Raw genomic sequence first — 25,617 nt, forward strand, 5'->3', positions numbered from 1 at the left:
TCATAGCATCCCAAAACATTATGATTCCTTCTCATGGGAGTACATTTAAAAAGTGAAGAATGCAGCCTGCTCCTTGTACATCACATAAAAGACGCTTATCTTATTGACTTGGAACTTATTAATCAATTTGTTTTATTACTTATTTAAGATTCTATGAATCATCTTTTTTTCAGATTCCAGAAATACTCTCTGGATGCTAACGAGGACAACAATCACTTATCTACATGAGTCAATGCTATGATGCTATGTCTCTTTGATAGCCACATTTTAGTACATGATAAGTCTTCTGTCTCTCAGTTGCTTGTGCACAATCCACAGATCCACAGATAGTGCGCCGTACATCTGGAAGGCTACATTATCTAAAGAATTTGTCTGTCTGCGTTGTGTATGTGGGCATCTTAACAATGCTGTCTCAGTACCCAGTGTGCTGGTCTGAATGTTTTGACCTAAAGCAAGGGTCAAACTTATTACATCATCATACACAATACCCGTCCATTCATTCACGCCCACTCTGGGTACAGCCAGGTCATAAATTTCAGTTCTGGAAATGTTCCGGTTCGCATAAAATAAGGAATGTTTCCGCCGTCAATGTTTTCTGCCAGAGTGAGGCAAGTATGCAGTGTGATGTTCAGTTGAGTAATGTTCACACTAATTATTTTTGAAGTAGCGCTGCCACTCAGTGGTGTTTAGAGAAACTGCAGGCTGCAAGGATCGTACTCATTTTCCAGTCATCTTTGTGATACAACATTTAGGCACCCAAGAGAGATAACAATCTATGATCCAATTAAAATTTTAAGACAAAACATCTTAATTACCAAGTCAGTTGAGTTGTGATATTACCTGTAAGGGTCTGCCATCTTCCGACCCAATCATATTCCTCCATTCCATCAGCGATCGCTGCAGAGCGTCCAATCCTGTCTCCCAGAGCCGGACGTACCCACCCATATCCACCGTGACCACACCTCCAGACCCGAGAGGAGCCATTAGCACGTCAGACTCTGACACCTTAGATAACCAGTTGGTGTAAGGCGACACAGTCATTGACCTGCCAGGTACGACAATGGAGAGAGTCAAGACACAGTCATATACAGAAATCATCAAAAGGGCATCAGTACTTTCGCTGGGTGTAACATTTAAATTATCTTTGTGTAAATCAAAATCAAAATCAGATGTCATCTTATGTCAGAGGGTTTTGACCTTAAATGTGTGTGTCAGCAAACTGTTCTTTTTTTAAAATCTTGGCTTAAGTGGTCAAAAAAAGACTCAGGCGGCAGAAAGATGTAAGAAGAATTTTAAAAAAAGGCAAAAATCATCAAAGACAAGACACAAAGCACAGGACGGGAAACAAAATGCTGCTTTTTTTTTAACAATACAAGCAGGAACATGAAATTTATATTTTCTGCACGCACAATAATTATGAATTATTTATGAATTGTGAGAACTACTGCATGTAGGATAAGTGTAAAGGCTGAATTATACACATTTCATTGTTTGGTGACACATAAGAATAAAATAAGACCAAAACAAAGAATAGTTTTAAAGAAGTATGCAAGTTTAAAAGGATATTGGTCAAACATATAAAGACCATTAATTACTTGTTTCCATTTGGCTCAAAGCTGTTTCTGACCACTAGCTGGTGCTAGAGCATGCAAAAATCCAGTTATTGTTCTCAAAGTATTGCAGAGAGAGATGGTAAGAAACATGTTTGTTGTGTTTACCTTGGAACAGGAACATATTTGACTTTTTTAGAGTTCAGATCAGTCACTTCCAGGTAAGCTGCTGTCATTGGAGGTGTGACATCTGAGTGACGAACAAGAAAACTTCTTTACAGTGGGGCCACAATGAATAAATTCTCTGATTCACACACAAGTGGAACAAAAAAGAGATTTTCTATGTTCTAAACAAGACATATGTGATTTGATCTCTGACCTTTGGGATAGACCTCCTTCAGGGGCACCTTGTTGGGTGGAAGGGCCCGGACCACCTGATTGGCTGAGAGCAGACTGACACAATTATCTCGTTTGGGCGTGGTGGACCGAAGCCCACTTCTGAAGAATGTCTGAGCCCCACTCTCACCACTCTTCATCACTGATAAGTCAACAGGCCTTTTAAAGCTGTACACCTCATTAGGAGACTAGACAAGAAAAGAAATCAAGGAAAATATCACTGCTTACATACAGCATCAAGCACATAGTTGTATAATCAAGTTGTGCGTACATTAATATTCTATCAGTTCAGCTCTAACACCCACACTACAGTAACTCGTTCAACTAACCTCTCATGCATTCGTTCATTTCCTCCCATTTAATTTTTTCCACGCATACATTAAGCTGAGGGCAGGGACATGCTGAATGGGTTGCCACTCCAATGCATGGTTAACCCAGATATATGGACCCTCACACTCATATGTATGCTCATATAGAGTCTTTGATCCACCTGACTTGCATTGTTGGTACAGTAAAATAGATAAAGGGAGAACAGCCAAACTCCATAACAAAAAGCATAAATTATATTCCTTTATGCTACACAGCAACAGGGTTGCAACACTAAATCACCTCGCCATCCTGCAAGTACAGCTTCCTTAAACCTGCACTATGTAATTTGGTGAAGTCAAAGTGGAAAATAACATTCGGTAACACTGAAAACATTTTATATGATACCACTGAGCTGCAAACTCCTCATATTTTACCTAACTGAGAAGAAACTACATTAGTGGAAATATCAGACACATTTACATGAAAATGTTGTCCAGTGCAACTTTAGCGTCACATGATAATAACATATTTAAAAAACAATTTACACACATTAACCAACAATGTTCACAATGTCTTCTTTTCACTCACCATGAGGTCTGGGAATCCTACAATGACTTGTGCGAAGCAGCTGGGATCTGCCATTATACGATTAGGGGAAACGATCTTCTGGTCAAGAGCGGCACTCAGGTTCTCATTGGGAAGCTGGTCACATGACAGCATCTGGGGGATGGACAGTTCGGCTGGTAGCCGACAAGGGCATGACAGAATAGACAAAAAGAAAAAAAAAAAAAAAAGGAGATGAAAGGGATTGAAACTCTTCTGTTAACGTACCAAAATTTGCACTTGTGGAAAGAGTTTCAAAGTGTATTATAGAGGTGTACTTCATGTGACTACACTAGCTGAATCTCTCACATGAAGTACACCTCTACAATACAATTTGGAGCTCTTTCCATAAGTGCAATATATTTTTTATACAGTATATTAGTTAGAGAACAGTCCACGGTGCCCAGTTAGAAAACCAGAGGTCCACTGAGTTATTACTTTTCGGTGACTGCTTCAGTCTAGATAGTGGACATTACTCATGACTTCACATTTCGTTGTCACTAATGGTGTTGAGGAGTGGCATGAATGTTTAATATTGATTGAGACATGACTGGTTCACACATTAGCTAAGAGGTCTTGTCAAGGCAGACATACAGTTGGCTGAGGGCCCCGGCCTTTTTGTCTATATGTGTGTCTACTTGATTTTGTTAATGGGGTTGACATAATGTCTGTAGTAAGTAATGCAGAGCAGCAGGATAGAACATAATAGCGCTATTAACCTTTGTTTACAGCTGTGAGATATCCTTACTGTTATATATACCTGAGCTGACTCCATGCCCTGAGCTGACGGAGTCCTCACTGATGCTGTGGAGCTGACACACTCCAGAGTCTTCAGCTGCCATGTGCATGGGTTTGGTCAGCAGGAACTTCCTATTCAATGACATATAGAGTATGTCTCGTTACCACTGAAATCAAAGATTTAGACCCTGAGAGAGACTTGAAATCTGCCACGTACTTGTTGGTGTTGCTCTCCAGCAGGAGCCAACGATCCTCCGCTACAAGGAAGACAGATTTCAGGTTGATGGGGAGGGAGATGGAGTGAACGCGGCCCTCGAGTACATCCAGCACCTCCAGCTGGTTGCTGCAGTCGTAAACAAACACAAACACAAGCACACGGCTCAGCGATTAATACCACCATAACACTGAGATTATGCTGTTTAGCAGTGTTGTGGATAATCTAGTTTAGGGTATCTTACCCATCCTCCTTATAGAAGAGGAGCCAGTTTTTGTGGGAGAAGTCACGGCACATTTTATACCCTCCCTACAAAAAACAATCAATATGCACCACACATTAACTTCAGACAAAATGTTACACTAGTTCTAGTTCATCTCCAAAAACAAATGTTTATTAGTTAGGAAAGAAATAACATGTCTAGTCTATGTCTTGAATTAAGAGTGGAGATGATCCCTGAGCATTCGGGAGCCACAAGCCAATTCACATTCCTCTCTGGAGACTTTGAGACCTCTGACCTGTTGTTCCTTACTGCCCCACCAGTTCGAGGCCCTGGTGGAAGGCTGATCGCTGTCCTGAGACAACATGAGCCTCCGCACAGCGCCTGTGACCATGTCCAAATGGAGCACCGTGTTACTCTGGCAGAGAGACAGACCGAAAAAGAGAGAGAATGAGATTTACAGAATAAGAATACCCTCCAGTTACTAGTATCAAAATCACAGACACAGATATGCTGTTCACATACATTTGACTTTTTTTATTGTATGGACAGTGACTAGTCAACAACGCAGGCTTTGTTCTCTGGATTTTTCTTTTTTTACATCAGTGCTAGAGCAGTCTGTGTCAGAGCTGGGATGCTTTCTCAGACATTTCTCATGCTCGCAGAAATATCCTTATTGCTCGTCTTGTTACCACGTCTTCACCCACCTCTCCTTAGTTTGCAAATGGGCATTTCTTTTAGCAGAACCAGAAAGCCGAATCTATATTTTGGCACATATCTCTATCGCTGAATAATAATTTATATACTATAATAATTTGGACTCAAGCTTGAGTATGGCAAGTGTCAAAATGTTGTTTATGTACACAAAGAATAAGGACTTGTATTAAGACCGGCCATTATTGTAAATAAGAATCTGTTCTTAATGTCTTGCCTGGTAAAATAAAGGTTAAATAAAAAAGAATCATAACTCAATAACTTGAAATATAGCCACAAGCGGTGAGAAGCACATAATTTTAAATACATGTATTGTACATCTTTTAAAGATCCACAAGAACCAACGTGTGTGTGTGCGTATGTGTGTGTGAACAAAGTTCACAACAGACAGCCGGCAGAAACAGGAGGATGAATACACCAAGGTTGCCAACCTGGATTCGAACAGGTGACCTCACAGTCACAGGGCATGTGTCTAGGCCACTAGACCATCAGGACAACACAGCTGTTGTTGACAGCAATTGCAATATTGCAAGAAATATTGTGCTGGTGATCAGTGTGTCATAGTGAATTTGGAAAAGGTGAGTTATCTTAACAGCCTCTTATGCCTTTAACAACAGTCAACAGCAGAGGGAGTCAGGAGTTGTGAGAGGAGGAGTGACAATTAGCACAGGTTTTATGGTTTCTGAGCGAGAATAATAAATCTTATAATCATAATAACTTTATGCACCCAACAGAGGGTGCTCTTCTCCAGGTGAAACTCTGGATCTTAGTACTGATGTCCTGTTAGCTGTTACTACTCTGAGCAGTGTCTCTGCTAACCGTCCACTTCACTGCAAGTTAATTTGATTCAATTTAGATAGACATATTGACTGTATATGCTTATGCATTTGTGTGCTTCCTTTATTCATATCAGATAAGCAGTAAGATATCAGTGTGTGTGTGTGTATATACAGTGTGTGTTGGGTGAACTGTGCAAAGGCTTTTATTTGTGACGCACCAGGCTTCATCTTCAATTGAGTTTTATGAGAAGGAGCCACAGGGGAGCTGGCCTCGGCCCCGGCAGCCCTGCTTCACACTAATGGTTTCCTTATGGCCTCCCATTCCTGACATACACACTACTGTACTGTAGACTGGTTGAGCTATTCAGAGAAGGCAAACCCCATTTCCTGATTCTAAACATACAACTGCCTTTGGAGAGCATGTACATGTGTGAGCACATGTGTATTTTCTGCATGTGGATTTGTCTTTTGACAGGCCAGAGTGTTTCACTCAGGTTTTCTATGTGTCAAGGAGTGTGATGTTTATGTAATGATGTCTTTGAGTTTCTCTTAGTATTTTGTATTATTAGATCTATGTGTGCATGTATCTGTGTGAATTCTTGCAAGAACCTGCACTCGTGTGTGCACATGTGTATGTACGTGTGCTGGTTTTCCTGATTTCCCTGCAAGGCCAGTGACCTGTGAGTGAACTTTAAGTTGTCTGGACCTCTTCATTTTTAGACGTAACATGATCCATCACAGTGGTATTTTTAGAAGTCCTCCTCTTGCCTAATATGCACCAGCTGGAGAAATAGCTAACATGCATTGTTCTTGTCTTACGCGCTCCTGTCGTAGGCCAGGGTCTTATGGGGTAAGAGAGATTCAACAGCAAACAACGACTAACCACCAACCATTTTAAGACACTCTAACAGACTTGAAGCACGGTTATTTTAAAACTGTGAGGAATCTGTGGTTGTCCTCAGAAAAAAAGCTTAAATGCCAGTGTTGAACGTTATATGTCATAGTGGTCAGTCAGCAACGACAGCAGAGACATGAAACTATCTGGAAATAGATTTTGATTTATTTCTGAATGTTGACAGTGTGTGAGTGTAAGGTGTGTTTAGTATGTCATACTCCCACCTCTTACATTTTGCGGTACCACATTGTTTGTGTATATCATGTTCATGCTTACGAAAAGATAATAACGGCCATTATCACATTCCTCTCAACAATAAATCTGCGAGTGTTTGTTTTCTTTTCAGTTCATTTTGCAGAGTGTGATTACTTGTTTTATCCTGAGTTCTCTCCGCTGTAATAAAGTTACCCTGTGCTGTTTTTGACCACCTGTGGCGCTGTAGAGCAATGTTTTAATGAATGACTTATTGAGCCCTATTTTAATCGTGCAAGTGTAACGACAAGCACAGTGTGGTAGTTCTTGGGCGCACAGACGGTGTGGGCGTATCCATGCGCACCTGCTATTTTGGTTCATGTATGTACAGCAGTGCAAAGTGCAAAGGAGCTGGATGAAGGTGAATATAGATCAGCGTGTGTGGTGATTATTAAATACTCTCTCAGCCAGTCACATCACTGCTCTCATAGCTCTGAAACAGCTGAGCCAATCACAGTTCAGCATGATAACAGCTCAACAAATGTCTGGATGGTTCAGAGCACCATAGCATGAACATACATTATCACAAATCTGCAGCTAATTAGCCATAATTCCAATGTATTTCACCTGGTCACATAGTTTAGTAATTAACGTTACACAACAGCGTTTGCACTGCAACGTATTTCAAGAGTAAAACATGAGACGTTACTTTTGCTAAAAAGAAAGTTGGATGATGTGTGATGTGTGTAGAGGTGTGTGTAGTAATACTGTAGCAGCCTGGTATCGTTTTCAGACGATTTAATGAAGGTAAACACAGTAAACAGCCATGTGTCACAGCACTGCGCTCTGGAGCGACACTTCTGTAATCGGAGGCTGCAGATTTACCAACATATCAGTCCTGCTGTCTTCAGATGTTGCAGTGATTTAATGAACTGGAGGATAAGCTTTTCATACAGTATAAACAGCTGTGGACAACAGATACTGTAAGAATCACCCACATTCGTTTAGATCAATGCAGACTGATTTACTGATGTTCCTGCTTTAACCACATTAGACATTATCTTCTGTGTAGATTTTGGTTTGAGAGTGTTAAATTGTAATAACTTTTTTATATTTCAAGTATTAATCCGTTATTTCACCATGTTTACAGCAAGTCTTTAGTTTGCCTTTGTTGATAAAATCACAAAAAGCAGCAGCAGACCGACGTTGCACCAGAAACAGACGTGGTTCTGAGACATCTGTTTTCAGCGCAACGTCTAGGACCAAATTTCAACCAAAATACATCAATTCGCTTTGCGCTGCTTCATTTGAATGAACCTCCCACCAGTTTGCACCTCTCCTCCCATCTGTGCACCATGCGCTGGTCACCAAAATACCACACAGATGGGCACAGTTTCAAGGTCAGGAAAATACCAAACAGTCAGAGTGCTGCTTGCACTGATTGTTGTGCCTCCACGAAAATAGAGTCTATTATGTTGTTTGCCTCTCTGTTCTGTACTATTTTTTCAAAGCTGTTAAAGCATTAATATACACTGAATCTGGAAAATTCTATCAGTAGTGTGAAGATGGAAAGATAAAAACTCTAAATGATATTTTTGGGGTTAAAACAGGAGCTAGACACCCTCTCCTGGTTTGGAACTTTAACCGCTGCTGCAAAGCTGACTCCATCCCGTTTGATGATGTCATAGGGAAGAGAAGTAGCCTGACTTAAGTGTGCAAAAAATATTAATGTCCACAACTAATGTAAGCCAGATTCCGCTCTGTGTGGGGGTGCTACTAAGATATCATTGCACCATGACACTGCTTATCCACCCCACTTGAGTTTTAAATAGGCAGTTTCCTTACTCAGAATACACACCACATTTTTCCATGGGGATTCATAAAAACATCAATGAATCTAATCAGTGTGATCATGTAGTCATAAAAGCTCGTCTCGTGTGTGTGTGTGTGTGTATGTGTGGTGCAGGTATTCCTTATGTTGTGGGGACATAGTCATGTTGTGAGAAAATCACCTTATGGGAACAAAAAGCAATTCCCTTTAACATAAATCATTAATTTTAGGGTGAAGACTTGGTTTAAATGTAAATTTAGGGTTATGTTAAGGTTAGGGTTAGGGTTAGGCATGTGGCGGTTATAGTTAACGTTAAATGAATGTAAGTCAATGTAACGTCCTCTGAAGTGATGTAAACACAACTGTGTGTGTGTGTGTGCGTGCATGCGCCAACCTGCTCCTCATGTAGCACCACTTGTCCATCCAGGGGACTTCCAAGGGGAGCAATGGTGACAAAGGGCTGCCAGACGCCACTGATGGTCCTGGGGAAGACGTCGTAAAGCTCCATGCACTGGATTGTCTCCCCGCGCTCCTTCATAGAGTACAGGGACACTGGGTTGCACGTGGCCACGTATAACACATCTGCAAGATAAAAACAGATGTTATGTAGTACTGTAATTCATTCTGTGATGCACGTCTGTCTACATATCCAGCTGTTACTGTGTATTAATAATACATATTCCAGGACATTGTTACTAGTAGCAACCACCACTGGCACAGTTACATCATAGCTGTTTGCCCGCTGTTATATCAGATCTGTGTCCATGCCAATATCAACAGGTATCTTGTATCTACTCTCCAAATGCCCTTGTTGGAGCATTGTGTGTATATATTTAATTTCTTGTAACTATTTTGTGAAAATTTGAGATATGAAATTAATTATTTTCTGTGATCAGTTTAGTTCTGATCACGCTTGCTGTTACTCATGTGGACTCTACTGTATTTATATGTAGTGTTATACTAGATTAATTACTGTGTATTTAATTAAGTCTGTTGCACACACTGTATGCAACAGACATAATGTTGTACTTTGTTTCTCTCTGGTATGGGGATGAATAACAAATTCGACAGTTACTCTAAAAATTGTGTGAATCCAGTTTTCTTGCTACTCAACTAATTAACATTTACCTTTGTTCTAACTCTTGTTTATGGTATCTCATCTTTTTCTGGTTTGTAGTCTCTATCATTGAATTTGTTGTGATTAATCCAACACACATAGTTTTCGCAGTTCCACGTCATTTTCCAGTAAAAACTTCAAAGAGTAATTCCCTTTCTTTAACCTTTACTGGAAGTGTGTTTAATTTGCTGCAAAGCCGTGCACCTACACGAGGCCAGAAGATTTCATGTGAACGAAATGTCTGTTTTAATATTCCTCCTGTCTATCTCATCCTTGGATCTTAGATCATTCCATTGTTACAGACTTCATCCATTGGATCCTCTAATATGTCCCTAAATGACCACAAAAACGTGAGACCAGAGACCTCAGAATTTATTGTGTGACAGTGATGGTGGTGTGTGTGTGTGTGTGTGTGTGTGTGTGTACCGTCTCTGGTGATGACATCGCAGATGATGTTGACTTCATTCATGGGAATCTGCCAGTGGGCTTTCTCTTCGCTGAAACTCAAAGCCCTGCTTTCCTGTCTATTGCAAGGGTAACTCTGAACACGCAGAAACACAGGGCCCTGGGAAGACACAACAAACTGAAACCATACACACACTCGCAAAGCTTGTGCACAACACTGTTGTTTAATGTTTATGGCTCAGGTTCTGTGTAACTGTGTTACACAGGGTCACAAGGCTGTTTGTTAATGTTCTATTTTTTCCCCCCAACTACTGAAGGTACACAAGATGCAGTTATGCCAACTGACACTACACATAAAACTCCTAACATGGCTTTAAAGTGATACTTGGGGCCACCCCCATAGTCTACTGGTTAAGGCATATACCACATAACCGCAATATGCACAGACCCTTGTTGCATATAACACTCTCTCTACCATCTTTCATGTCTCTCTGCACTTTAGACTGTCAAATAAAGGCAAAAAATGTCACAAAAGTTACACTCAAAGAAATGTCTTGAGTGTCAAACATGAATGAATGCACTTCTGAACTTGAGAGATGGCTGATTGATTGCTTCTTTGTACAGAACAGCAGCTGTGGTCAGTTTGAATTCATGTCAGTTACGATGGATTGCGAAGATGAAAAGCTCCCACGACAGACACAAAGAATCAAAAAGCCCATAGAAGTCTCAAACTTCTAAAGCATACTGCACTTCTCACAAGTGCATCCATATGATCAGCACTGTATATATCGTGCAGGCGTAGTTTCTAGTTTTGCAACAATATGGCAAATGCATAAATTTTGGTGGAGCTTCTGCGCTTAAAGCAGCATAACCGGATAACAAGGAAGCATTGTATTTTAGCAAAATCACTGCTTTGTTTGATTGGTTGTAATATGATGGGTATATCGGCATGAATGGACAACAGAGAAGTGGGTTTGTGCAGGAGAGGTTTGGGAAGTTTCTAGAGATGTTTTGATATTTTTTATACACTGTGAAAAACGGTCAGGAGCTGATCACAGCAACTCTTCTCTAGGAAAGTCTCCTTTTAAACCTACAGTGTTTCACGTTTGAATTACTGTTCCTCAGCCCATACACACACTGTTGTATCTGCTGTGTTGGTGAGCTTTAAAGTGTGTTTCCCTTGTGTGTTTACCTTGATATCTATGGGGTGAGTCTCAGTGGGACAGAGCAGTTTGCGGCGAGCGTTCCCACCTTGGTTTATTGTCCAGTGCCCTGTCATCTTGACTTCTGGCAGGGGCAACCTAAAGGTTAAAGTTCACATTGTGACAACTGCATTAAGACCTGACAAACTGTGAATTGCAGAGCTGTGATTGTGAGCGTGTGTTCTGTGTGTTTTTGACGACGCATGTTCTTGGACACATCTTGCTGTTTTCTGATTCATTATGATTCTGATTCATTATGGAAAACACTGTCACCATTTCACATTCCCAGTATAATTACAATTAACTCATTTTATGAAGGGCTGAACACAGTCACCACAAAATTATTTCAGATGAAAGCTGTATTCTGTTGTGAGGAGGATTCTTTGGAAACAAAGGCTTTACTTTGATCCCGATGTCTCATGAGAGGGTGGAGCCAATATATTGTATGTGGGTATATGTCTGTGTGTGTGTGTGTGTGTGTGTGTGTCCCTGCTCGGCTTGTTGTGTCTGACCATATGTTTACTGCTCTTCCCATGAATCATAGCTGGATGATGGCCACAGTCTTATTGGCTGCAGGTGGAGTGAAGATGCAACACAACCACAAAAGACAGAAATTCTAAGGAAATAGAAGTTTTGGAGGATGGACAGTCCTCTAACCATAAATATGTCTATGAATGGAAAAGCAATAAGACCCATAAGAAACTGTTTTCCATGTCCAAAATTGGAAATCAAGAGACAAAATATTTGCTTTTATGCACACAAGATGTTGTGGGTAAAAAACAACTACTTGTTTATAATCTGTTCAAGATGGGCGTTAAATCACTTAAGCATGGATCCCAGAAGATACAAAACTGTTAAAAAAAACTCACTGTCCTCGGATGATGTATGTACAGACACAATGGAACAGACAATCTTTACAGTTACGTAATTGTTCAAGGAAAATACTTGTTTCTTCCCCGTTTGGTTCTCAAGATTTGACTTGAGAGATTTGTGAAACTGAATTTATGAATATAATAAATCAGAATAAAACCACAGGAGACAGAAGAAACAAATATTTTCCTTTATTTAAAAGACAAAGCTGTACATAATGAGACAATGTAGTGGATATCATCTTTCCTTTGTAGGAAAGGCGACGTACGTAAATGATCTGGACAGCCGTTAATTTCACACTTTAGGAAGCGGTGAGGCGACTTCATGGAGGCCTCAAAGTTTATACCAGTCTGAAATCAATCATAGGCCTCAAGTATTATCATCTCAAGCATTTCAAGATTTCATTTCTAAAAGTTACACATACACTAAAATCAGTGAATGGTGTCATGAGGTACATTCTCAGGCAGAAGGAACCACTGATCTCAGAGAGACCACTTTCTGCTGGAGGTTCTTTGAAAGTCAGTTTTAATCGTCATATCAAGAACCTTTCATCAGAATGAAGCCACTTCAGAAGAACAGTTTTGGAAAACTTTGGAAGGTGAAAATACTGATCCAAGTTATGCATTTTGTTAACTTTAATTTAAAAAATGTCTTAACCTTCATTTTATCATTTTATTCTAACAGGAACATCATAATGGCATGAGAAAAAACAAGGCTTTGTAAATAAAACTGAAACTCAACTAAAACAATTTTTTCTGTTTATGCAGTTTAAATTAAGTGTTTAAGCTGTTTTTTGTTTTTTAAAATCTAACTGCTGCTAAATGCTTTCTTAAAATTAATTCATACTGTCCATTAATATATTATATTTTATTGTTCGGTTACTTGTGCAAATATTTTCAAAAAATGAGTTAAAAATGACACATGGTTTGTTGTGCAGTATCTAAAATGATGCTGAAAACCCAAAGATCTTCTATCTGTAGATTTTGATGAATTTTAAGTAGGACTGCAACTAACGATTATTCCCATTATCGATTAATCTGTTGATTATTTTTCCAATTAATCAATTTGTCTATAAAATGTCGGAAATTAGTGAAAAATTACCCTTATAATTTTAAAGAGTGAAAGATGACTCTTCAAATGTCTTGTTTTGTCCGACCAACATTCCAAAACCCAAAGATATTCAGTTTACTACAACTGAATAAAAGCCTTTACTGAATTTCGGTTCATCCTGTCAATATCAGTAGTAAAATGGACTGGAGGCCCCTTTGCTCAGCTGTGGTGGAGAGGTGACTGGAGAGGTAGGCTGTCAAGTAATGCCCATGTCATCTAGTGTCCGTCGCACTAGTCTAACTGCTTTCTGACTGGCTTCTTTAACTACATGACAGTCTGACAAGAGACCCGAGTGAAGTGAACGGTGTGTCAGGTATGGTAGGTGCCTGTGGTGTATGTGTGTGTGTGTGTGTGTGTGTGTGTGTGTGTGTGTGTGTGTGTGTGTGATCCTAGCGACTTGTGCTCCTGATGCCTTACTCCTTAGCCAGTGTGACAGAGCTGGGCTTGGCTCCAATGGGAATCCCGTGCTTGTGCAGCGCTTCGATCAGAACCTCTCGCATGTCTTTGTTGTAAGAGTCGAAGTCGAAGACATTTCGCACCACGTTGGCCAAACCCTCGTCAGGGAATTTCTGTTGGAAGGTAAAGTGTAGTAGGAGATAGAGAGAGGGAGGAAGGGGCGGGGGGGGTTGATGAAAGAAGCAAAGGGTCATTGGAAAAAAGAAGAAAGAAAAAGACAGCAAGGAAAAATGGGGGAGGGGGGGTGATGGAAAAGAGAGATGAGACAGAGGAGAGAGACGGGGGAATAGCGAGAGGAATGAAAGGGAGATGAGCAAAAGGGATAAAAGAGCAGGGAGGATGGCAAGTAGGAAGAAGAATAGGAAAAAGCAGAGAAGATGGAGTGAAGAGGGTCAGAGAATGAGAGAAAGTTAATATAATTTACAATTCTTCAGGGGTCAATGCAAGGACACACAGTCTAGAATAAGACACGCTATCTGAAAGGTGATTTATCTCTAGACTCCAACCACAACACTGACAGATGGGTGCAAACAAGAGATTCTCTCTCTCTCTCTCTCTCTCTCTCTCTCTCTCGCTCAGGCTTTTTATATCACACACTGTGTTTGTGATATAATTACAGACAGATACAAGTTATATTGCCTCAATAAATTTTCTGAATTGTGTGTAACTATGGTGATACAGGGAGATACTGTAAGCAAAAGCTGAGGCAGAGGCATCAGAGTTTTTGGTTCCTCATGCAAGTTGCCGAGGTTCTTAAAATGCTCTTAGCCTCTGAGTGTTTAGGAGTCACCTGTTAATCTATGATCATGTCTAATAGTGTCTTCAGTTGATGATGCTTTTGGGAAAAACACCTATTAAAAAGGTAGAGTCAGTCATTCTGGAGAAAGATTGTAAATATTTGAACTAAACACCCAAACAAATACACCCCAAAATAGTTTACATGTTGGCTCCACAGGAAGAAATTGACAGTGTTTGTATTTATTGATTCACTGATATGGTTAATAAGTTGAAAACGCATATACAGCAGGATATTTGTGTGATTTAAACAGCTGCCTGCTCAGGTTACGCTTCACTAAACGTGACAGAAACAGACTTAGAGCATAAAACAATGTGAAGGGTTTCCTTGAGACTGTCTGTCCGATTCAGTGTGGATTGATACATTAAATAAAATGGAAGCGTATCTGTACTATGAGAAAGCACTTTCTATGTGGATTGGCCACAGCTTCTCTCTCTCCAGTTCGCCAGCCCTCCCCCACCATTCAACTGGTGCTGGAGTCGGCAGACTGTCATGTCCTCACAGAGACAGCTGCTCTGATGACTTCCTGCTGTCCTGTGCACAAACGCCCCCTGCTGCTGATTGGCTAGAGTAGTGTTGTGTGGCTCGCTCCGTGCTCCGCGCTCCGTGCATGAACACCAGGTTGTTTTCCAGCACACACACAGCAGGGACAGCTAGCAGACCAGGAGGAGATATTCGCTGAACTTGACAAAAGATGTATTGGATTAGAATCGCTGACTCTACCTTTAAGTTTAAGAAGGTTGGTAAAATGGATTTACAATCATCTTAGCCTAAAAATGCTTTTGAGAAATGAGGTCCAGGTTATTTCAAGACACTAATCTGGGCTTTTACTTAGAACAAACATTTATTATTTTTGACAATTTTGTCACAAGTATAAACTGGGTGTTGTTTGTGTATACAAGATACCTGAGTTACAGTACTGATATATTTTTAGATACCTCACTTTGAGTGATTTAAAGAACTATCTGATCAAAGAAGTAAACATTATGAATCTGACCAGACTGTTATTGATACTCAGGGCTATGGACACAACTTGCTCACTATCAAAAGAGCACTGAGGTTTGACACCCTGCCCTGCTGCTGATTAATTGAAAAAAATTAATGTACATAATAGGTGCGGCCATAAATGCAATTTATGGCGTATGAATGTATACACTTTTTAAAAAGACACAATAATTTCAATGACTTAACAGCCCTGGGGTATTATCTGGACCATAATTGCACTCTCAGACCTACATATTACAATGTATTTACACTGTTAGGCCTATAAATTGCTGTACAATCAATAATCCCAACTGGTTACAACTAAAACATAGATTGAAGGAGCATCAGACTGTATTGGAATGGATTCCTGGCTAACACAAAGGTGCAATTATGACCAAACGTGAACTGGTAATTAGAACCAACATCGGCTACTGCCTCAAAACAAGCAATTTAGACTTCCATGAAATGATCCTGTATCTGTCCCACTCCTGCAGATGTCAATAGTGGTGGTGATTGATGACAGAACAGGCTGGCCAGTGGGGAAATCAACCATAAGGGCTTGTCCCTGTGCACTGAATTATTGATCCCAATTTCCCTCCTCTCTAAGACCTGTTCTTCTGGTCTCCCATGTTTTTCCTGCCCTTCACTCAGGACTAAATAATGTGTACATTTCTAAAGAACTCAAAGCACAAGGAGAGAGGGGGGGACGTGACATAAAATGCAGACAAAATAAGCGTGTGTGTGTACTGCGGCATGCGGCCGTTCACACAAACAAAATTGTTTTTTTCTTTCCCTGGTGATGGCAGAGCAAGTGTAAACAGCAGCCTACAGGTGATTATGAAAGAGAAGGAGAGGAAGGTGAAATGAAGTCTGAGTAACCTCCACATTTCTCCTAGCAGGCAGGAGATGGAGAAGTGAGTAGACACAACTACAGTGGCAAAACGATAAAATTGCATTAAAATTATGGGAACCATGGTATCATGTGTATCTAACTAATGAAAATAAGGAGTTATTATAGTTGATGGATAATTTCATACCGAGTAAGGAGTATGAGAATCACATTCAGCATGAGATATGTTGCTTTGATGATGTAAAGACTCCCAAACAACACGGATGTGAAACATGACCATAATTACTCTCAGCTATCTGCTATGGATGTTTTGTGGTACACATCTGTGGGTTCTGAATAATGAGGGAAGTGGCTGGATAAATGGTGAAATGGGTGGGTGGAGGGAGAGAAAAGCAGAGATGAAGCAGATGAGGGGGTACTTTGTAACCCAAATGGCACACAGCAAGAAATTCTTTGGGAGCACAGATAATGTGATGTATGACAAATGATGTGTTTTTCTGTTTCTATCATGACCCTAGATGAATTGTTTTTCTATTGCTCAATGTCTCTCTCTGCATCCATCTCTCAACCTCTCTCTCTTTAAGTCACAGACCTTTCATTTAAGATAACTGTGGCCAATATTGTGCGATTATGTGTGTTCATGTGTGTGTGTATCTTGTCGGTCCAGGCTGAGGAGGGAGCACCGTCTCCCCTCTCTGTCACAGCTGTGTTATGAGGACACCTTCTTGCATTATTTAAGCTTCTAGCAGTGCAGGATTAAGGTCACGGTGTCTTTATGAATTATTGATAAGAAATAGTCTCAGACAAAACCCCAAGAAATAAAAAAGCAAAAGAAGTGTTTATCGGTTGTACAGCAGAGTATCGTATGTGTGTGCTGTTGTATTCTTACTTGGAGGTGTTTGACTATGTTGACCACCTCTCGGGTGGAATAGGGGTAAGTGATGGTGCCCTGGTCGGCCATGGATCTCAGCTCTCCGAAGGCGGCCACGAGCTTCTGCAGAGTAGCATCAGGGACGTCGGGGCCGTACTGCTTTAGCATAGCCAGCTCTGCCTGGGGTTTTGGATTGTCCACCGCATGGCAGCTGAAGATGTCACCTATGCAACAATAACTAGTCATCCTTCTTATAGTGATACATGCTCACTTTCTTGTAGCTTTAGTAGCGTAATATTGGCTTCTCTCTCTCTATATGGTCGTAATACTCTTTACAAAAGGACTTTGTCATTAATTAAAATAGAAAATTGATGGTCCTCTGTAGTAGGACGTGGATGTTGTGCATGCGTGTGTACCTAGAGCTCCGAAAAAGTCGTTGCCGAGGAAGGGAAAGCCGGGTCGGTTAGCTAAAACAAGCATTCTGAAGTCTGGGTGCATGACAATGGTGTTCGTCCTCCCCTCGGCTTCAAGTGGATCTTTGGAAAAGACACAGTTCTAGTTAGATAGTGGCACACAAACACACCAACACAAGCACTCGTTCTTCCCGTTTCTGCCTCTACCTTCTTTTTAATTTGTAATGTTTTGATTTGATTTGTGTGAGTGACACACACCTCACACACATCTCTGCTGTCCTGAAAGCATCGGGGCTGTCTCAAGTTTGTGTTTATGAAGTCTCAGCACTGTGTTTACATTCCTCTGGGAGGAAGAGCCTCTCAGGAATGGAGAAGCTGCCGGCAACTAGTGTGATTACAGTACCTGAGACTACACGGAAAAACGACACATTTACGGTCCAGCGTGCTCCAAATTCTACTGGTTCCTGTCCATAAAGGCTTTTATCATAAGCCTCATTTAGTGGCCTGCATCTATTGTCTTACATATGTTTGTCTTTTAGGACATCCAATCCTCAACTAGTCCATGAATGGTCCTGCTTCTGTCAGCACACCGTATCTGGGACATGTCAATGTGTTCAACCCTGCATGACTGCATGTACGTGTAAATGTGTGTGTGTGTTTGTACCTGAGATGATTCGGCGTCCGTCCGCCAGAATCATCTCTCCGCTCTCCACGAGGGTTTTGAGGATGCAGGTGACGTTAGTGGGAGCTTTGTCGGCCTCGTCGATCACTAATATGTGTCCCATCTTCACTGCCTTCACCTGCACACACACATCGACACAGTAACATCTTATTTTTCTGCCGTGACCGAGGTGCTAATTCATTTCACTGATACAAAACTCAGCGGACATGTTGATTATTTTGACTGAACAATGAGAAAACTGATTAACTCTGCCAGTACAGGCACTAACCAATAACTGAACTTACATATGAGACTTTCCTCCCTTATAATCTATTTTAGAGAACAATTGATATGATGTTTGGTGGCTCTCCATTAGTTAACAAGAGGAAACAATATGCACATTTTAAAGACCGTCACAGTTGTTGTGCCATTTTGGAAACCTGTCCTGTCTTGTCTCTCCATCTGGCTTTTTGTTTCAATAATGAAGCCGCATTCTCAGATCTCAGCAATTCCCTTAAGTAAGTAAGTACAACGTTATTACAGATGCCAAACTTATGTAAATAAATTCCAGACACAGTACACCGAAGGCCAGATTTACTAAAGCTCTTTCCTCGTTGCAAATGCATTCAAGGGAGGATCGTACAAATAATAAGAGGAGTCATGTTAACAGAGGTAGATTATGTATTCCACTGGATTTACTACGGTCAATCAGTGTGCAGCAGTCAGTTTTGTATGGAAAATTCTTTGTCTCTGAAGACCAGGCTTAACATAGCATAAATGGGATTTACTAAAGCCACAAGGAAAACTGTGGTGGGAAAAGAAACGTGCATTAAAATCTAGACTTGTATATAACTAAAAAAAGATCATTTGAAAGAAAAATAAACCAATTATTATATTTTTAAGGAGCATATTATCTGATTAGTGTAAAGCAAATAGTGGACGAGGACGAAACCCCTATGAGCTGGTCTTCACTTGTAACATGCACCTCGGAGGGCTGTCCCTGTGGTCCAGGAGCTGACTGCCTGCGTGATGAGCTGCCGTCTTAGTAAATCGACGCTGAATACATGCAGATTGCCGATGAAGACTCAATGAAAACCACTGCACGCATTTGCCCAATGCCATTTTCTTAGTAAATCTGGCCCCCCGAGTGACCGGAGCAAATGAAACCAATCTGTTTACATGTGTGCCTGTCTTAGTCTGGCTGCTGTGGAGTCAGTTGAATATTCTGTACACTCACAGCGAGCAGCATGGGCCACAGATTCACAGGATTTGTAAATTGCCTTCTGACTAAAATCTGCTCCAAAATAAATTGTTAAATTTCATCACCCTGCATGTACTAGACAGTTCAACCTTTTAAATTTGACAGTACGTGAACACTGATAGGGAGACGTGGGTATTCTGAGATCAGAAGTGTGGGTTGCTGAAGTACAATTTCAAAGCGCCTCCTGTCATTCATACATGAATGTCTCACCAAGTCCATTTACAAAAAACTAACTGGCTGAACATGTACTTACATTAAAAAATTAGGACACAATGTAAATGCAATATTAGTCTCTGGCGATGGAAAGACCACAGTGGCATCTGAATACAGACAGGACTATGACTGACTGTGACTGATATGAAAAGTCTCAGTTTCCTCCTTTAATCCTCCGTATGTAAGGACAATAATCCTGTACAAGTGACTACAAAAGAAGTGTGTGTGTTACTAACTGACCAGAGGTGAGTCCTCGTACATGATGATGCCATCTCGGACTGAGGGCTGCAAGGTCAGAGTCTGGACTGTTGTATCCCTGGCGGAGCAGAAAACAGGGTTACACACAAACACACACACAGGCAAAATTACTGTAGACATTCATACATAAAAGCGTATCAAATTGCAGTTTTTCTTTCATTTATATAGTGTTAAAACATACATTTCTTTCTAATGAACTCTGACATCAGTGTTTCTCTTTAAATAGTTTATAATACTCCCAAATAGCTATAATAGTATAATAACTCAACTATAAAAATACGATTTTCAACCGTTTATATCTAAAACAACCATAAGTGATGATTTTAAAAATAATTAGCTCTATTTGTACTTTGTTGTTATGGTCTCACAAGTCTTTAGTGCAGTAGTTCTTTACCTGAATACCATTTGATCACCGGAGATGCAGACCAGTATAAAAGGGCGTCAGTAACACTGTATTTGAGTCAAACAGGCCAAACAACTAAAAAATAACATTGAATCTTCTCCCAACAACTTTGACTCTCCAGGGACTTTCCAAAATTATCCCTCCCTCTTTCTCTGAACATTTCATACTTCAAACACCCCCCTCCAGCACCTACCAAGCCTCCCCCGCCCCTCACCCTCTCTCTCTCTCTCTCCTCGATACCTCACAGTCTGACCCAGGAGCTGTCCTAGTTTCCTTCCTGGATAGCTGCATCTCTCTTGCTTTTCTGAGCCACATCTCTGTAGGCTTTCAGTCACAGGCTCGCGAAAGCCACATGCACAGATCTTCCTGCCGCTGCCCTGGTCTAATATTAGCTGCTGCTACAGTCGCTAACCAGGCCACCCCTGATGCTCAGCTCCACTTCGACTTTCACAAGACTTTGACAAACTACACGGACACAGCGAGAGGTTGTACCTACATGTGGATGCGCTGTAAGTCTCATTACCCACTGCAAAGAGATTGAATCCGCCATTCATGTATGGTTTCACTTTATCTTCCTTGTGTTACTTCAGTGATTACATTTATTGGCATATTGTTGACTATATCCCATCACATAGTCATTGGCATGCAAAACATTTCTCTGTTATTAATGCCAAGATCAATACAAGGCCTCAGATTGATCTAAACTACACTCAACAGCAGGGCTGATTTCACGGGACACAACGCATTGATCTATGGATGAGCAACTCTGACCTAATTTTCCTCAGGTGCGTGAGTATTTATAGAAGCTGTGAATGAGTTAACAAGGACTTCTTCACTTGCTTATTCTTTAATAGGGGCGTGTTAAGCCCTTGTTCTGGTGAAGGACGGCCTAATTTACAGGGGACTAAAATACTTTTTGACACCTTTAGATGGAAATATAGCTGCCTTTAATAGGGAAACATATGTGATTATTCCTCCCTAAAATCATCATAATTTATAGATGATACAGGTGACTGATGTAGAAGCAGATATCCTTTTAGGGAGCAGATCGAGTATCCGGTGTTAAAATGCTGTGAAGGATTGACTCCCACACTGTCAAACTTTACTGCTAAAAAAAAGAAAAAATCTTGTTACTATCACTACTTGCCAATTATCTTTCTTATCTATAGACATGAATACATTGATTGGACGCATATAAGCAGCTGAGTGACCGAAATAGCGAATGGAAAAGAACCTATTATGCTCTTTTAGAGAAAGATATTCAGAGAGGGTTTGAGATGATGGCCGAGAAATGAAAAAGTCGGACAAGCCTACTAAACAAAAGATTGTTTAGTGGAGCTAGGCATATACTTGTCTCTTAAGGGGTTCCTGCAGAAGCTCAAAACAGGATCATAAAAGACAATAAAGACCACAGTTGACTGACAGTTCTTCCTAATTTGCCTATTCTTCATGGCTCTAGGCGCAGAGGGAAAGTAAACAGATACATGCTCAAAAGCCAGTGGATTAAATTCTCTAGTTCCTCAATTCATAGTGGGGAAAAAACTTATTTTGGCAAAACACGTTTACACTTTGAACCTACAATCATAACACATTTCTCCTCACCTGTGGAGTTGCAGGTATTCTCTGGGCCGGTTCAGAAGGTGCAGGAACCGGTCCACTATTTTATTCTTACCCACACCCTACAGAGGGATATGAAAATAAAACAATTACACAATTAAATGAAATGCAACCTAATACATCAACATGTTTCAGTTGACATAGACTGTCAAGAGAATTGAAGAGGTGTCTATTCCATCTGCAGAGAGGCAGCGCTGAGAGGGAGAGCTGAGTGTGTCCCCTAGTTTTGATGGTGCTACGCTCTGACAGGGGCTGTTCTCTGGGACTCCCACTGGCTTCCCACAGTGCCTGACTCTCCAGGATGACTGGTGAGTCTCTCGGCCAGTCTGTCAGACATCCAGTAAGCCACTCTGACAGCTCCTAATGTCTCAGCTTCACCCATGCATGGTCATGCACTCAGATTTGCAAATAGATTCACCCACTCTCTCTCTCTCTCTCTCTCTTTCTCTCTCTCTCACGAGCACACACACACACACACACACACACACGCATAAACATTATTGCAAAAATACCACCTCCTCCAGACTGCCAGTACACCATGTCCACTTCTCTCCCTCCTCCCCCTTCCTCCTCCATTTAACCCTGCCCATTACGACCAGACTGGGGGCACAGAGCGTCCCCAAGGAAGTGCTCCTTGCTTCCTTTTGCTCAGAGCGAGCTGAGAGTGACATCAAGGTTCAGGGAGGCCTGTTTCATAACTCATCCCTTCATGCTCAAGCAGGGCTGACATGTCTGGTCTACTTCACTACTTCTCCACTGTGGCAAAAACACTATACACCCACCTGTCCAAGCACAAGTCTCACCTCTGTTTTATATTTTATATGACACCAGAATTTGACATACAGTATATTACAGGATCATAACTGGACCCCTATGGACAAAAGTCTCTTTAGACCCAGTGATTGGTCGCAACAAGGGCCTTTCCTGAGAACAGGAGAAGTTTAAGTAAAGCAAGAAATTACAGTAAAATCTAGTGATATTTCACTCACCTGGTTGCCCACCAAGAGGAGGTGCTCTCCTAATAGAAAGTCTTTCAACATGTCCTCCATCACCATCATATGCTGCAGAGACATTTAAACAGACAAACGTTCACATTAAGTAACTCATATGTTAGAAGTTGTTTATGGACTTACAGACTTTGAGCTCAGATGGGCATCGTATTAAATTGCTTTTCCCATACGAACATTCTGAAAAAAGTAATGTGTTCCCCGTTTGTATGGAGATACTTTTGTGTCAATATTATGCAATCAAACAGAAAAGGTTTGTAATCAAAAAATAGATTTGAGAGCAAGACTATTGACACTGCAATCAAAAAATGTTTTCCTGCGAGTAAGATAAATTTGTGATTAAAATGCAAATCAAAAACTTTTGTTTGCAAATCCAAAAGTTTTGCTTGCTGTTGAGCTGAATCTTGTGGGCGGGACCTATGCTGAAAGATGTAAGACACGTCTCTATTGGCCAGTCACAATCGGAGTGACAGCTTGGCAACATCCACAGTTAGTAAACGAGAGAGGGAGTTTTGAGGTCCAAATCGATCGAGGCCAATAGAGATGTGTCTTCCATCTTTCAGCATAGGTCCCGCCTACGAGACTCAGCTCAACAGCAAACAAAACTTTTGGATTTACAAACAAAATTTCTAGATTTGCAAACAAAACTTTTGGATTTGCATTTTAAATCACAAATTTATTTTACTTGCAATAAAACATTTTTTGATTGCAGTGTCAATAGTTTTGCTTTCAGACCTATTCTGTTTGATTGCATAATAACGACACAAAAGTATCTCCATACATTTGGAAATAAAATTCAGCTTAAAAACACAAGTGTTTGTGTAAAAATTTCCGGGTTTGCTTTCTCCTCCCCTCTGCTTTTTTACAACTGTGCTTCAACTCTGAAGACAGAAAACAGGTCATTCAAAAGTAGGGCATCCTCCTTGCTCTCATCCTATCTCATCCACTCTTATTCCATTCTCCAAAACAAGCAGGCAGAGAAAAAAAGGGCAGAATGAGGACAGAGGAATAGAGAGTGGGAAAGAGATAAATCTGGGTCACATAGCGTCATCAGTATTGCCAGAGGATGTCAGTGTCATTTATTTAGCTGGTTCCTCTCTGGGCACGCTGTGGTTAAGTCACACACAGCTGTCAATAAGATGGGGATCAGACACATGTGACAGTGACTCCGAAGTTTATATATGTTTCACCTGTTAAATCTAAGATATACCTCTACTCTATAAACCTGCTGTCAACTAAATTAAACTAAAATAAATGTATGTAGCTGAGCAGAACAGTAACTGATAACTACCAAGACTTCAGTCTGGTAGTTCTTTTACATATGGCTGTCAATGAAAGGGGGGCGCAAAGCTGGTACATAAAGTCAGATAGGAATTATGTTGATACTAGAGATGAAAAAACATGATAGAGAAAACAAAATATTGGATTGCAGAACTTGAAGATAAAAGAGGAGTCCATTTATCTGTCCCGGCTACTGTTGAGAAATTGATTCCGATTACGGCCGCACTCCTCCTGTCTCTTTAATGAAAGCAAATTGTCTGTAATCTCTGCCAGCACGGAGGCGGTTGGTGCAGTTAAACAGTGCACATCAACAGTGACAGAAGTAGGACTGCGAAGACTGAAGAAACCTGGAGTTCTGCCCATTTCACGCCTACAGTATTCACATCTGGACAATCACTGCAGAGAGCAGCTGTGACTTTTTGTTGACTGAAAGTTAAACCCCATCATATCCAACTTTATAGATATACTGTATCTACCAAATAAATCAAGGATAGTTTTTTTCCTGCTGCACGGACCGAGACACAAAATACCGAAGAGAATTAAAGTGAGTTTGCAAACCATCAATAACAGGATTCAGGGGTCAGTTACAGTGTACTGGGGCAGATTGCACTGCCAGACCAGGACTGAGATTAGCATCTCTGAGACTCCAGTGTATCTCAAAAGGGCCTAGCAGGAACAATAAAGAGCTTGGCTTTGGGTAATATCAGCTAATACCAGAACTAAAAGCAAAATCCTTCGTAATGAAATAATGTCTTACAGTACAACAAGGACAGAGCGATATTAATAACAACAAGAGGGATGACGCTAAAGGGAAAAAGAAAGGATCAGAGTTGCCTTTTTATTGGAATATGACCGGATTTGAATGAACAATGCTCTGAATATTGTGTTGTGAAGAATACATAGTGATCTTTCTCAGTTTGAGAGGAAAAAAAAATAGCTGAGATTATTCTTTATTGTTTCTAATCCAGCTTTTTGCCTTTATGTGATTAAAATGCGGGTCATGTCCTGGAAATAAACATTTTGCCGGCCCTCCACTACAATCGCACAAGGCCTTGGTAAAATGTTTTCATGTATCTCACTAAGTATATTTGACTGTAAGTAAGTGTTTAATTACCTGGGGATTATCATAGAAGAGCACATCTGGAACCTTCATTTTCTCGTTGGGGTTGTAGATGGGAGCTGACACATTGCCAATAGTCAATATACCGTCCTTTACCATACCTAGAGAAATACAGGAAAGGCAGTCGTCACTGTGTGTGTGTGTGTGTGTGTGTGTGTGTGTGTGTGTGTGTAGGTTTGAACATCCTCTGCTGTCCGTTCTTGAGAGTCTTGAGATTTGAGCTAATGACCTACTACAATTACCTGCTTCTTTAACCTCTGGAAGTGTGAGTCCCCATTCAT

General features: G+C 40.7%; 1 protein-coding gene across 1 annotated transcript in view; it reads right to left on the minus strand.

The window, feature by feature from the left end:
• The window catches only part of vwa8 (von Willebrand factor A domain containing 8), a 77,760-nt gene that overhangs the window by 23,728 nt on the left and 28,415 nt on the right, over positions 1 to 25,617 (minus strand). Inside the window, exons 19-37 of the mRNA XM_042426284.1 lie at positions 25,331 to 25,437; positions 22,918 to 22,989; positions 21,914 to 21,990; positions 19,891 to 19,966; positions 18,180 to 18,315; positions 17,519 to 17,638; positions 17,121 to 17,326; positions 13,563 to 13,714; positions 11,156 to 11,264; positions 9,985 to 10,123; positions 8,836 to 9,023; positions 4,329 to 4,448; positions 4,055 to 4,119; positions 3,814 to 3,939; positions 3,619 to 3,728; positions 2,844 to 2,995; positions 1,930 to 2,134; positions 1,719 to 1,800; positions 841 to 1,045 (exon numbers count right to left, since the gene is read on the minus strand). Of these exons, the coding sequence (XP_042282218.1) occupies positions 841 to 1,045; positions 1,719 to 1,800; positions 1,930 to 2,134; positions 2,844 to 2,995; positions 3,619 to 3,728; positions 3,814 to 3,939; positions 4,055 to 4,119; positions 4,329 to 4,448; positions 8,836 to 9,023; positions 9,985 to 10,123; positions 11,156 to 11,264; positions 13,563 to 13,714; positions 17,121 to 17,326; positions 17,519 to 17,638; positions 18,180 to 18,315; positions 19,891 to 19,966; positions 21,914 to 21,990; positions 22,918 to 22,989; positions 25,331 to 25,437 (2,447 nt within the window). The remainder of the gene's footprint in view (positions 1 to 840; positions 1,046 to 1,718; positions 1,801 to 1,929; positions 2,135 to 2,843; positions 2,996 to 3,618; positions 3,729 to 3,813; positions 3,940 to 4,054; positions 4,120 to 4,328; positions 4,449 to 8,835; positions 9,024 to 9,984; positions 10,124 to 11,155; positions 11,265 to 13,562; positions 13,715 to 17,120; positions 17,327 to 17,518; positions 17,639 to 18,179; positions 18,316 to 19,890; positions 19,967 to 21,913; positions 21,991 to 22,917; positions 22,990 to 25,330; positions 25,438 to 25,617) is intronic.

This window comes from Thunnus maccoyii, chromosome 11, assembly GCF_910596095.1.
Source record: "Thunnus maccoyii chromosome 11, fThuMac1.1, whole genome shotgun sequence".
Lineage (NCBI taxonomy): Eukaryota > Metazoa > Chordata > Actinopteri > Scombriformes > Scombridae > Thunnus > Thunnus maccoyii.